This window comes from Helobdella robusta (assembly GCF_000326865.2).
Source record: "Helobdella robusta unplaced genomic scaffold HELROscaffold_10, whole genome shotgun sequence".
Taxonomy (NCBI): domain Eukaryota; kingdom Metazoa; phylum Annelida; class Clitellata; order Rhynchobdellida; family Glossiphoniidae; genus Helobdella; species Helobdella robusta.
In genome coordinates, this window is record NW_008703571.1 from 3,831,646 (window position 1) to 3,846,065 (window position 14,420).

A 14,420-nucleotide genomic window follows, 5' to 3' on the forward strand; every position below is an offset into this window, starting at 1 on the left:
CCAGAAAAGGGGAAACGAATAACATTCAACAAACGAAATGAATATTTTCATTTGTAAACGGCTCCGCCTTTTGTAGGGGAGTATATGAATGTTTGATCCCTACATGTTTTTCCAGATCATTTTTGCACAATGTTAAACTGCCGAATTTGGTTGGTTAAACAACTTTCACATAAAACGACATGGACTTGACTTATTTTTTTGACGCTTTTTTTGACAAATCCTTTCGGCCTCGCGCAAACTGGCTGATCTCGCACTAACTTCGTTTCAGAATATGTCCTGGTAAAATCGTTCTTTTGCGGCAGCATTTTTCCATTGGTATCTTAGTCGTTTCTTTTCCTTTTTTGTTTTGTCTTCTGGATTTTTTCACTGATGGCTTTCAACCATTTTGTTGTAACCGAAGGTTACCACACATTTTTCTTACAGGAAATCTGTGAAACATCGTACGTTACCACCGGTGCTGATAAATTTTATTTCACTAAACAGATCAACATCTTGCTTCGACAATGATTCGTTATCAAAAGCTGGAAAAAATTTTGCCCGTTTCCGGATGGAAATATTGCAGTCGGTCGCAGCGATACCGCTTACACTGTGGTTCTTGATGGATAAAAATTCATATACTCCCCCAAAAAGGCAGAACCGCTACAAATGAAAATATTTATTTTGTTTGTTGAATGTTATTCGTTTCCCTTTTCTGGAGTGTTGGGTTGTTGGTTCCGTTCTGGTTGATACCGAGTCCAGATGGATTCGCGCATTGCGATTACTGAGTGAGCAGTTTCCGCTATGTTACTGAGTTCAGATGGATTCACGCATTGCGATTTTTAACATACCAAGCATCCCATTTTGGTTTGATGTACTTTCAATCCTAGTGTTGTTGAAAAGCTTCTTCCACATAAACATTGATCTCTACTCATCTTTCTCTCTCTCCTTTTGGTTGGAAATCGGGGGAATTTTTCTTTAGTTAACATGTCTGTCGAGTTGCATTAAACTACAATAAAATTAGTAAATTTAAATTAGTTATTAAATTTTGCAATATATTCCATATGTCTTCAACAACTTAAACCGTAAACAAAAATCCAAAATTGAGTTGCAGCATTTAATAGATGAGAAAAGTCGCAAGCTATTATCAAAAGAGAACAAAGGAAAGTCTTTCAGCCTTTTTTGTCGTTGTTACATTTAATTATTTGTTTGTGTAAATAAAGCTTTCAACAAATATTGATATTGTATAACAATTGTCTTTCTGACAATGTGATTGGCTTATGCTTATTTTTAATTCTCGAATGACTAATTGTGTCTGAAACAATTAAAATCTAATTTATTTATAAATTTATTTATGTTTGTTAATTAATGCAGTGGGCCATTTCGGCCAAATGTTTAATCTAATTATTAAAATTTTTTGTTTTATGACATTTTAGAACATTTGAATTTTTACATTGTTTGGTAATTGTGTTTGTAAATCTGCTTTTTCAAAAAATTTGTTTTTGTGTTAAAAAATTTTGAAAATGGCAAAAATGGGAAACGAGAGGGAATGAGAGGGATAACGTGAGAAGAGTTAAAAAAAAAGTGAAATGGAAATTTTCTGGAACGTTGTCATAAATAGGAATTCAGGAGGAAATCGGGAATGAGAAAAAAAAATGGAGAGGGAATTTGGAACAAATTACAATTCTCGCTCACCTTCTAGTCAACGGCACAAAATAGATGAAGTCGTTCTCAAATAAATAAAAAAAACGTTGCACCAATCAATGATACTAATAAAATAAAACTTAGGATACAATAATTGTAAGACATCACAATTGGTCCTATAAAACAACTGCACTCATAAAAACGATTCTACTTTGAAGCGTAATCATGTAATATATGAATTTAAATGCCCTATTGATGACTGTGCGTGTCAACAACATTCGTGCATTAGTGTTACGACCACTAGACTAACAAGACGTCTCACAATGCATACACAAAGAGAAGTCATCAAATCTTATTTACAAGCTCGACGCCTTATTACTAACTTCAATAACAATGAAGAACAAAGAAATGACAACAACCAAGATGAAGAATACGACACCATCTAATAACTCACTTTACTAAAAAACAATCTTTGCTTTGTTTAAAGAAACTATATAAACCAAATCTGCATTGAAGATGATTTATGAAAAATCAAAATAAGGCCATATCTGCATGATGATTTTTGATAACAACAGTTTCATTCAATTTTCATGATGAACTTGGATAATAATTCTATTTTCAAAAAATTCAACTATTTCCAGAAAATTCTAGTAAGGAAAATTGAAAAGACAAACATTAAATTGATTAATGCCAATAATTCGGTAGAATTCATACAGTGCAGTATATATACGTACATATATATATATATATATATATATATATATATATATATATATATATATATATATATATATATGCAAATTTCATTGAAATTGTTTGCCCATTTTGCATTAATTAACTTCTTTATAAGACATTCAACGAGGCGGTATTGTTTGAGTTCATATTTATCTAAAACTGGAATAAAGCTAACAGCGCTGTTTCGGCGTAATGCCATCTTCAGAGCCTAAATATTGTTTAAACATATAATTTAATTAAAGTAAATGCCTAATGTAAAATGTGAAAATATAGAAAATAAAATATGTATTAAATTGTGAAATAAATTAACCTTGTTGTAAATATCATAATAACTAAAGTTTATGTAGATTATATAAATAAAATAATGTAATTTAAATAAAATGTTTAGTAAAATAATTAAAATATAGAAATTTTATAAAAGTTTTAACATGGTTGAGAAACGTTAGTGAAAACTAATTACGAATGACATGTGCGCCAGATATATAATATTGCTGTGTATGCGTTGTGAATACAACTATTGCGGTTGAATATGTGTGATACGAGTTTCCACATCAGACCTACGGATACATAGTTAAATATAAATACATATATGCACATGCCAGATACATATCTATGTATAGATCAAGTATTTAGGATCACATAATTACATCAAACGACGCATGACGGTTTGTGGAAGACGCTGGGGTCCAAACTGCGTGTTGATGGGTTGAAATGTATTCAACGTAGGAAGATATTCATATCGTTGGTGTACACGCCAGATCTGTGGATTCACCCCAACGGCAACAGTAGGTGTGAGATCGTGATATTGAGAAAACAATTGCAAAGTGTTGTCAAAGCTGTTATATTGTTTATTGAGTGAGGGTTTATGCTTGTTGATATGAAGGGCTTCTTTAATTTTAAGGCGAACTGGATCGGGTTCAATAATCAGGATCGGTGTGTTGGGATCCAATTTGTTCCTCGTAAGCGGTTGATGATGTACCCGTTCCATATGGTTTCTTTTTTATTAATAAAGCTTTTGTCATTCTCAAATTGCTTATATTATGGTTTTCAAAATAATATGATTTAGTTTTTTAATTAAATTTAAGAATATTTAGGTCAATAGTAAAGTTAAATTACTTTCTGTTATCTTTCTGTTTTCTGTTAACACTCCCTAAATAGTTTAGTCTAATGAATTTGCTTTTTGAGTTTTGTTTGCTGAAATTTATACCGCAATTATCGAATCACTGAGTGAGTGAGTGAGTAGTGTAAGGGTTCAACAGCTGTTCCCAACAATAAAAATTATAATCGTTCCCGAAATGTAGCGATAACTGCGAATGTGGACACCGGCTGTCACGTTGTCTTCGGAGCTTCTGGCGGAGGCCTCGTTGACTGCCGACGTGTTGTCACTTCACCGCTGTTGAAATGCCGCGTCGTTTGTTGAGCACACTGTCAGTTTTTTAGTTTACCACCAATTACTACCGACCAGCTTTCGCCAACACCAACCGAACAATATTTTTTTCTCTTTAAAACTTCCCGGGTCTACTTATTTAAACAACTCTGTACACCCTGCGGATTGGCTGCTATTTTTACCTGCTTCATTGCCATTTGTCTATCACCACTATCACAATGTATTCATACCCTTTGCATGTTTATTTCCCGGTCGCAGCTAAAACCCTGACATACCTCTCCCCCAAAAATTTGAATATTCTACAGGGTGGAATATTCACTCCCATCCTACCGACATTCCTCATCAGCCACCTCTTCAGTCACCATCATCCTTGTGAGTATGTCCACAATGTTTTTACTTCCCGCCCGTTATTTGATATGTAGATCATACTCCTGCAAGGCCAGCACCCATCTCATCAATTTCGAACTTTTTGGAGCCGTTTCTGTCAAATATGTCAACGGATTATGATCCGTATAAACATAGATTGAGGACAAACAAATCCAACTTCGGAATTTTTGTATTGCCCACAGTATGGCATATGCCTCCTTCTCAATGGTTGACCAACGTCTTTGCACATTTGATAACTTTCTGCTTGCGAACGCAACAGGTTTTTCTTTCGCCATGTCATCTTGTTGTACTAGGCAACAACCAATAGTATGATCGCTAGCATCAGTAATCAGACCAGAAGGACGTGTGTAATCAATAGTGTATAAGCTGGTGGCGTTCTTTAATTGTTGTGTAACTTCGTCCAGGCTCCTTTAATGTTCTACCATCCATCGTATCGTACTACCTGCTCGGCTTTTAGTCAAATCAGTAATGCTAAAAAGTCTTTTGGCGAGTTGTGGTATAAAACTCTGGAAATAGTTAAAAAATCCCAGAATCTTTCGTTGTTCCGAGTTGTTCTTCCTTATCTTCCTTACGTTCCATTTTCCGAATACCTACCTCTCTTCTGATTCTTCTGTCTTCCTCCTCCAACTTCATCCGCCACTTTCTTTCTACCTCCTCCAACATCAACCGCGACTTTCTTTCTTCCTCCAACATCAACCGCGACTTTCTTTCTTCCTCTTTTTGCTTCGCTTTCTCCTCCGCCAAATTCATCCGCAACTTTCCTTCTTCTTCCTCATGTTGCCTGCACTGGGTCTAATTTACTCTCTTCTTCCTGATTATTTGTTTTTGACCTCGTCGACCGGTCCATTCTGAAATGATTTAGCGACTTTCGACCAACTTTCAAAATTAATAATTATTATATTTTGTTTACTTTTATTATCGTGATTCACTTTCGTCACACTCACGTTCAAAATTAATAATTATAAGATTTTGTTTACTTTTATTATCGCGATTCACTTTCGTCACACCCGCGTTCAAAAACTAATAATTATTAGATTTTGTTTACTTTTATTATCGCGATTCACTTTGGTCACACCCACGTTCAAAAATTAATAATTATTAAAATTTGGTTCACTTTTAACACTCACCGCTGGGGAACCTCGTTTCGAAGCTGTCGATATTTGTCGTACCCTCGCACTTCTTTTGACAGATATCCCACTTCTGACACCAAATGTAAGGGTTCAACAGCTGTTCCCAACAATAAAAATTATAATCGTTTCCGAAATGTAGCGATTACTGCGAATGTGGACACCGGCTGTCACGTTGTCTTCGGAGCTTCTGGCGGAGGCCTCGTTGACTGCCGACGTGTTGTCACTTCACCGCTGTAGAAATGCCGCGTCGTTTGTTGAGCACACTGTCAATTCACGTTTGCTGAATTGGTGTGTATCTTGTTGAATGTGTTGTCAATCTACGTTGCTGAACTGACGTGTCGTTTGTAGAACGCAATGTCGCTTCACGCCTGCTGAAGTGACGGTTAGGCTGTTGAACGCGTTGTCAACTCACGTTTGCTGAATTGACGTGTCGTTTGTAGAACGTAATGTCGCTTCACGCCTGCTGAAGTGAGGGTAGGCTGTCGAACGCGACGTCAACTCACGTTTGCTGAATTGACCTGTCGTTCGTTATCAGGTTTGCCCTGACTACTATGGAATTCAATAACCACCAAAGTGACTGCTTTACCGACTGTACCAACCACCGATGTAACTGCTTCCGCCAACTGTACCAACCACCGACGAAACTGCTTCCGCCAACTCTACAAACCACCGACGTAACTGCTTCCAATAACTGCACGAACTACCAGCGTAACTTCGAGAATTTTTTAGTTTACCACCAATTACTACCGGCCAGCTTTCACCAACCGAACTATATTTTTTTTCTCTTTTAAACTTCCCGGGTCTACTTATTTAAACAACTCTGTACACCCTACGGATTGGCTGCTATTTTTACCTTCATTGCCATTTGTCTATCACCACTATCACAATGTATTCATACCCTTTGCATGTTAATTAACCGGTCACAGCTAAAACCATGACAGAGTAGAATTCATCTAAAAATAAAGTGAGAAGAAGGAGGGCGATAGATTACGGCAATATAAAAAGATAGAAAAGAAGACTTAAGAGTCTTATAAGTGGTAACAAGACATTCAAAAGAAGAAAAATTAAAGGAAGTATTAATGAAAGCAGTAAATAGAGATTTATAAAATAGATAGACACTTCCATAAGAAGAATGAGAAGATGATAGAAGATCTTTTGGAGGTCTAGAGAGTTCAGGAAAGCTGTAACCATCAGGAGTAGCATGAATAAGAGAGGGAGAGTTAGAGTCCTAGTGCTAAGTTTTAGTAAAACTAAAAAAATCAGGTAAGGAGGAAGAGATTATTTGATGGATATATAAAGCAATTTTTTATTAATTCAATCAATCAATCTTCGTTTTGCGTCCAGAGAACCGGTTCCCCGAGGTAGGACGTTGTTCTCTTTGCCATCAACTTTTTGCGCCAAATTAGACGATCAGTTGTATCCATTTCATTTAATATTAGAGCTTTCATGTCTTGTTCGATTGTTTGCAACCAGGACTTTTTTGGACGGCCTTTGGGACGTTTGCCAGGTATTTCAGGTACTTCAACATCTGCAAGAGAAGTTATGGCACTGTTTCTACTTTGTTTGGCATGACCAAACCACCGCAGACGGTGTTGCCGGCATTCGTCCTTTATATCATCTAAACCAGCAGGACGCAGGATTTCGGTAGACTTGATGTGGTCCTTCAGACTAATTCGTTGCATCCATCGGAGCATTTTCATGTCAGTTCGTTGAAGTTGTTGTTCCAGTTTGGTTGTCATTGGCCATGTTTCTGCACCATATAACAAAACTGGACGTATCACAGATTTATAAAATCTTGATCGTAGTGGTAGTGGGAGGTCACGCCGCATTAATTTAGAAGCAAGAAGATGCCATTTATTCCAGGCTGCACGTATGCGTGCTCGAAGGCAGCTTCAGCTGTTCCAGTACAATCCAGAACATCCCCTAAATATTGAAACGATGTGACTTTATCTACCTTAATGGCTTCAAAAACATTGCTATTTCGAATTCGTTGTTGTGGATTGATGCAAGCAAGACAAACAAAATTTGAGCAACGTTTGTGACACCACTGGTTACACTGCTGACACTTGATTGAAGTTTTACCTACACCAGCTTTACAAACTGACCAGGGCCATCGTCCAGTAACTGTGGATTGGATCTGTGTTTCCAACCGTTGTGCTGACGAGAGTCTTAGTATTCGTATACATTTCCATCACAAGTCGAACAAGATATTCTGGAATGAGTTGTCGACGTAGACTCCACCTGATTGCTTCACGGGGAACTCGATCAAATGCTTTTTCAAGGTCTACAAAAATGTGTGATAGTTGTTGATGCTTTGCGAGGTACTTCTCTTGCAGTTGCCGAAGGATGTGAATTGCATCAATTGTTGATTTACCCTCTAAGAAACCAAGTTGATAATTTCCAATTGTGATGCACGACGTTAATCTTCTCTCAATGATTTTCTCGAAAATTTTCAGGGAGTGTTCTGACAGACGTATACCCCGACTGTCTATTAAAATTTTTCAAATGGCTGACAAACAATTCTTACCACAATTTTTGTCGTTTTTCCTATTTCGCTACTATTATTATTATTAACTGATGCAAGCAAGCCCACACACACAACATAGTTGAATAAAAAATATAAGTAGCAAGAGACAGATGATTTAAGTTTATTATCTGTCTATTTATCTATCTATCTATTTATCTATCTATCTATTCATCCATCCATCCATCCATCCATCCATCCATCTATCTCTCTATTTATTTCGATATTTCGATGTGTGTCAATGCCAACAAATATGTTGTTATTAGATAGGTAGATAGATAGATAGAAAGATAGATAGACAGACAGGTAGATAGATAAATAGCAAGGCAAAAATAAACAGCATGGTACAGAGACAAAACCAGTCATCTGGAAGACGACGAGACTATCCATCATGGGCAAGATGGCAAACATATCTTTGTACGTAAAGGGCCCAGCTTGATGTATCCTGTTCGATCTGAACTCTCCGGAGTTCAGTATGACTCCATCACATTTGATCCCCGTACTGATGATGTCTGTTATGAAGTTGCCTAGACTTGATTCTTTGAATAGACTTGAATTTTTTTATTTATTGATCTTATGTTAATATTAAATAGTGAAATGGATATTGGTATTTTTAAATCAATTATATTATTTAATTTAAATTAATTAATAGAATTATTAATCTTATCATTAGTATTAATTACATTAGAGTGGGATTTAATAAAATTATTATACTTGCTATTAGTATTGTTATTATTAATATAATTGTTGTTACTAACTATATTTATTTTTTTTGTTAGATTTATTGTTATTATTAGCCCTAAGATTAAAGTAAAAAATTCACCGCCGAACTACTCTCGTCAGAGACAAAGGAATGTTAGAGAGGCTTAAGAGAAAGTCTCTAGAATAAGACATAATAATATTTATAAGTTACAAAAGATATAGAAAAAAATAGTCGTAGTAAAAAAGAAGAGAACTCACTTGTTCAGAAGCAAAAAACGAGAATCTACCCAAATTACAAAACCACCGAGAAAACGTGCCGCCATTACGCTAAACGTAAACATACAATATTTGACTGTTTTACTTGCTCTCCAGAGACCTGGTTCAACGCCAATAAGCCCGAAGTTTTTGTGATGAATTTATTTCAGTGTTAGAGCATATTACGTTATTATCATATCGCGTTTTGCTTGCTGGTGATTGCTGGAGAAAAACATGATGGCCTTCACAGTGTTAATTTACTAGAGGTTTTTTGGTAAGTTTCACCTGGTCAATCACATTAATCAACCGACACACATTCTTGGGGGAACACTTGATTTGAAAGTTAGTACTCACGATTTTCCTATTTCCAAAAATAAAATTTTTCCAAGTGGTTTTTCTGATCACAGTTTGATCCAAATAATGATCCCAATTATGACACTCACTTGCATAAAAACAAATGTAAAAAAATTAGAATCTGGCAAAACATATTATTCGACCAATCTTCGTTTCATATCAAAAATAATTGAACGTACAGTTGCTATACAATTAATAAATTATCTGGACTCAAACAGTTTAATACAAGTTAATCAATCTGGTTACAAATGTTTTCATTCAACAAAGACGGCATTACTGCAATTATTTTCAGTACTCTATTCTGGGATTGGTGAACAAAAAGTATCATTATTAACATTTTTGGGTATTAGTGCTGCCTTTGATTGCGCTAATCACCAGATCCTTATCAACAGACCCGTCAAAATAGCGCACGACAAAATAGCGCCGACAAGGTGGTGTAAAACAACAGTGCAAAAATTTCCAGACAAAATAGCGCACAACAAAAAAAACGCAAATTTCCCGACAAAATGGCGCACGACAAAATAGCACCGATTAAATAGCAAACGACAAAATGGCGCAAAAATAAATTCAAAAATCATCACTTATTTAATGTCAATTTTATAATTGAAATAGTAAAATGTAAATGCGCTGACACAAAATCATTAGATCAATTGTTGTAAACTATTATTTTTTAAACTTTAGAACAAAATTGTAAAAATGTCATGTCAAAAACTATTAACTTAATTTATTTATTGTATTGGATATGTTATAATTTTGACTAGTAACAGGATTTTGACTAGTCAGAATGCAATAAGTACCTTATTTCCGACCTGCAAAGTGCTCAAAACATATGTGCTGTAGACAAGTATTTTGGTAGTTGTAGTAAGTTTATTATTTTCCCAAACATTGTTTGAAAGTTTTGCTATGACTCGTGAGGTTTTGCAATTCGTTTTGAAAGTGTTTAAGTTGCTTGTAATTGTTAGCCAAAGATGCATAAAATGATTTACCACTTCAAAAATATGATCACCTATGTAAACAAAATTCGTTTTTACCACGGGCAAGTATTTTATAGTTTTGGTAAGACTTATGGTATGCCCAAATCCTCGACATGCATTTACCAGGGCATCAATGATTTTGCAGTCTCTCCGATGAGTATGAAACTACAAACAACAGCTCTCTAACAAGAATGCGACTTCTTTTTGTTTTAGTTTTAAGTCGAGCCAAGGTAAAATAATTTACCATCAGATGTTATAGTCTGAACGATCTCCTTTGTTTTTGTAGATTGTAACTATATTTGCATTTTTTAAATCCTGTGAAATAGAACCCCGTTCCCAGCAAAAGCATAGCAATATGTGAAGTGGCTTCAGTAAGGCATGTTTCCCAGCTTTAATGTTTTCTACAGAAATGCCATCTCCACCAGTTACCTTCCCGTTTGCAAGTGCATCAATGGTCCTACTAAGTTCAGTTTCAAAAGGTATCTCATCCAGTTCAGTGATAGTTGGCAAACCTTGAACTTTCGACAGCACACTTTTTATTTGATAGAGTGTTTAGCCCATCTTTCCATTTGAGATGCACGATCTTCAATTATTGACTTATAATATTAATAAATTCAAACTAAGTGACAATATTGAAACAAAAATCCGACATGTTTTTGAAATCCATTTTATATTTAATTTTTTTAAATAGCTAGATTTTGACAGGAGATCAAAATAAAAACCAAACATATCACAACGTGCGTTTAACGAAACTCGGGCAGTTATGGTAAGATTTATGGTATGTCCAAATCCTCGACATGCATTTGCCAAGGCATCAATGATTTTGCAGTCCCTCCGATGAGTATGAAAACAAAAACAAAAAAAAGTCGCATTCTTGTTAGAGAACAATATATTATAACATGTTTTACAACTCTTTCAGCATTAATGTCTAGAATAGCATTTCCATGTTGGCAGGTTATTGATTCGTAGTTTTATTATTATTATGGTGTCATTGGTTCATTATGAACAGAATCTTAATTTTTGAGCTGTTGTGGCTTTTTTTTAAAATAAGCGTGAAGACGATGTTTTTGTTAAAATGATTTGTAGTAATTTTTTATTTGATGAACTATCTGTAGGTAAAAAAGTGATTATTGATGAAATCGATTTGCTAAAACTCGATTCATCCGAATTTAAACCACCTGCTCGTGCCAACACGAGAAAGCAAGTTTTAATAGTGAATAAAGACAAAGATGACAAAGTTTAAATTGTGAAAGACATCAACGATGTTTTTAATTGAGAATAACTGTTTGGATAAAATAGCGACATTTGTCATTCTGAATGTTGAGAAGATACCTACTATTGCTTTTTAAAACTTGGATAAATTTATCAACAATAAACTAAGTTCATTTCAGAAGAATTAACAGCAAATTAAAATAAAGGTTGAATAATGTCACTGTCAAAATCTAGACCAAGAAACCTTGGATAAACTAATCAGCAGTGAATTGAACTCATTTGAGAACATGCTAATTGCCCTTGAAAAATTATGAATAATGCTAATAAAATTATTCAGGTTTTTTGTAAGTTTGATTGTCTGACAAAAACAGGTAATGGCAGTACCTACTCATCTTGCCTTTACACAGCTTCATTCGAGCTTGGGATTACAATGGCTTCAAGAATAAGAAATTTAATAATCCTGTAAATGGAACTAACGGCAGAAATATCGAAATTTTTTCTCGAAATTTCTCTCGTACTGATCTTAATTTACTAAAATTGTCCTTGCTAATACTTTTTTTTACCGATTGAATTTGTTGCATATTTTGATATTTCTAACTTTTCTATTTTTACTTTAAGTATAGAAGTTAATTAGTAGAAATTATGTACTTTGAAAAATTGTTTTAATAAATTTAATTGCTGTAATAATTAACAATTGATACAGTGTGGCAAATATCCATATGCTAGTAAATTATTTTCTGGTTGTGCATTAATTTTTATTGTGAAATATTCAGACATAATTTTTATAATATTCTTCGTAATCAACTGATGTCTTTCGAAACTCTGGTAACAGATCTTTAAGTAATAAATCAGATATTTATTTTTCTAAGCTTAGGACACACTCTTTTATGGAGCACTGTTTAGTTACTCCAATCATATTAATAAAGTTGTTTCTCATTAAAGTTTATTTTTATTATCATTACTTTTTTAATTTTTTGCTTTGTTATTTTGATATTATCTGAACGTGTTTTGTTGCTTAAGACTCATTATCTTTAATTTTACGTGTATTTTTGTTGGATGGCCAGGGCCATACAAGCTTTTTTTCAAGTCTCCCGGCGATTAACACTTGCTAGTTTTTCTGAATATAATTTATTTGAATTGAAGTATCTGATATGCAGTTTTTTGAAAATATCACTGCATTGCAGGTATAGTTCAATTGCAATCGAGTTTTTCAATTTTTCGTACGACGAATTTCAATTGGTCTTCAAGTTTGTTCTGTTTATGAGCAAATTTTTTTCCTTTGGAATAAGACATAATAGTAACGAGTGGTAACGCGTTATAGAAAAAAAAATAATTTGAGTAAAAAAGATGAGAGCTCACTTATTCAGAATCAAAAATCAAGAAACCATCCAAATTACAGAAAATTCACCGAGAAAGGTGTCGCCATTCACCATCACGCTCTAAACATAGAACATCACTAACGGCGTTTGCTTGAAAATTGAATTATAATTTTTTGTTAATTTTTTTTAGTCTTTATTATTGCAGCTCTGATATACGCAGAACCACTTACAATGTTACAGATATATTATCTGTATATCTTTTTATTCTTCATATCTTCAACCATTGATTTGAAGCAGCAATCTTCGCCACAAAGGCTGTTTATCCTTTTCACACGACATACACATGTATTTTATGTGCACGCGCAAGCACCGCATCATATACGCTGAGTCATTAAGCCATCAAGATGTTTGACTCAGCGAGCATTTGAACCACTGAGCCATCTCGCCGGCCAACATGCGACAACTTTACGTTGTCTACCCATTTATCATTACCAGCCTCAAAAGGATGGACGGCTGGGTTGGCCGGGAGTCGGCTACCCGGATGAACCTGTAGAAACTGCAAGATTTGAACCCGAGTCGTGGAAGTGGTATACGGACACGCTAACCACTCGGTCACGAAACCCCTAAATTACTAACTTAGCGTACAATTTTAACTTATTTCTTTTTTTACATATAAAAATTAATTTATATAATCAAATATTTTAAAATTTGATAATTTATAATTGAAAGCATCGCTATATTTCTCTTTAAGATTACGACGTTAACGTAATAATTGATTTGACCAAAGGCTTGTCTGAAGCATCAGTTAATGAAGCAATTGTCGCAATGAAGGCAAAGGGTATGTTTTTCACGTAATAAATCTCATATTGAATTTTCAAGTTGCTCCAAAATAGCATAACCTAATTTCTCGACAACTTTAGAAATATGCAATCCTTAAAACAAATTGTTGCTTCCCATTAGGAAAGATGTGCTCGAAATTTTTTATTTTATATATTCTGAAGTTTTCAGAGAAGACGTATTTGACACACTATATGACGTACTGTTATTACATTTATACTTCTTTTCCTCCATCTAATCTCAATAGTGTCCTTCATAATCTATCTCTATGTCTTTCTTCAATTATCGCTTGGTCTGACTATATGTGTCTTAAACTTAATCCTTCTAAGTTTGAATTAATTTGTTTTAATAAATCTAAAAACTCTATTACTATTCCTCCTATTATCTTGCCTGATTCTAATACTCTTGATGTCTCTCAAGTTTCGTAGTCTAGGTTTTATCTTTGATTCTACTATGTCTCTCTTTTCTCAGATTAATAGTGTTGCTAGAAGCTCTTACTTTCATCTACGTAGAATAAAAAACTTTTGCCTTTTCTTGATGATCCTACTCTTCTCCTTCTTGTTACTTTGTTAGTCTTATCTAGGATTGATTATTGTAACTCGCTCTACTATGGTCTTCCTGACTCTATACTCTATCCTTTAAGTAAAGCTTTTAACTCTGCTGCTCGTCTAGTTGCTCGTGCCCCTTTCTTTTCTCACATATCTCCATATCTTGTTCTCTTGCACTGGCTACCTAAAAAAATATAGAATAATTTTTAAAATTTGCACGTTCATGTATAAGTCTCAATCTAAAGTATTTCCTAAGTATTTATCAGATATATTAATTGAACCTAAACGCCCCGGTTTACGATCGTCTTCTTGTTCTCGCTTTTTCTTAACTCGTGTTAAACACTCTTTTGCCAAATCTGCTTTTGCTTTTTCTGGTCCTTTTCTCTGGAACTCTCTACCTATTTCTCTGACTACTTCTCCATCACTTGCGAAGTTT

The 14,420-nt window shown here is 34.5% G+C and overlaps 2 protein-coding genes across 2 annotated transcripts; one reads left to right on the top strand and one right to left on the bottom strand.

Annotated features, from left to right (window-relative positions):
* Positions 1-3,607: 3,607 nt before the first annotated feature.
* Positions 3,608-8,808, bottom strand: HELRODRAFT_166870 (hypothetical protein; the record flags this gene model as incomplete). Its single annotated transcript, XM_009012058.1, has 6 exons — positions 3,608-3,723; positions 4,702-4,915; positions 5,368-5,482; positions 5,672-5,777; positions 8,143-8,333; positions 8,744-8,808. 6 exons carry the CDS (start codon positions 8,806-8,808, stop codon positions 3,608-3,610), a joined length of 807 nt encoding a protein of 268 aa, XP_009010306.1.
* A 1,638-nt stretch (positions 8,809-10,446) lies between these two features.
* On the top strand, positions 10,447-11,311 carry HELRODRAFT_166871 (hypothetical protein; the record flags this gene model as incomplete). Its single annotated transcript, XM_009012059.1, has 3 exons — positions 10,447-10,547; positions 10,830-11,014; positions 11,184-11,311. 3 exons carry the CDS (start codon positions 10,447-10,449, stop codon positions 11,309-11,311), a joined length of 414 nt encoding a protein of 137 aa, XP_009010307.1.
* Between the last annotated feature and the right edge of the window lie 3,109 nt (positions 11,312-14,420).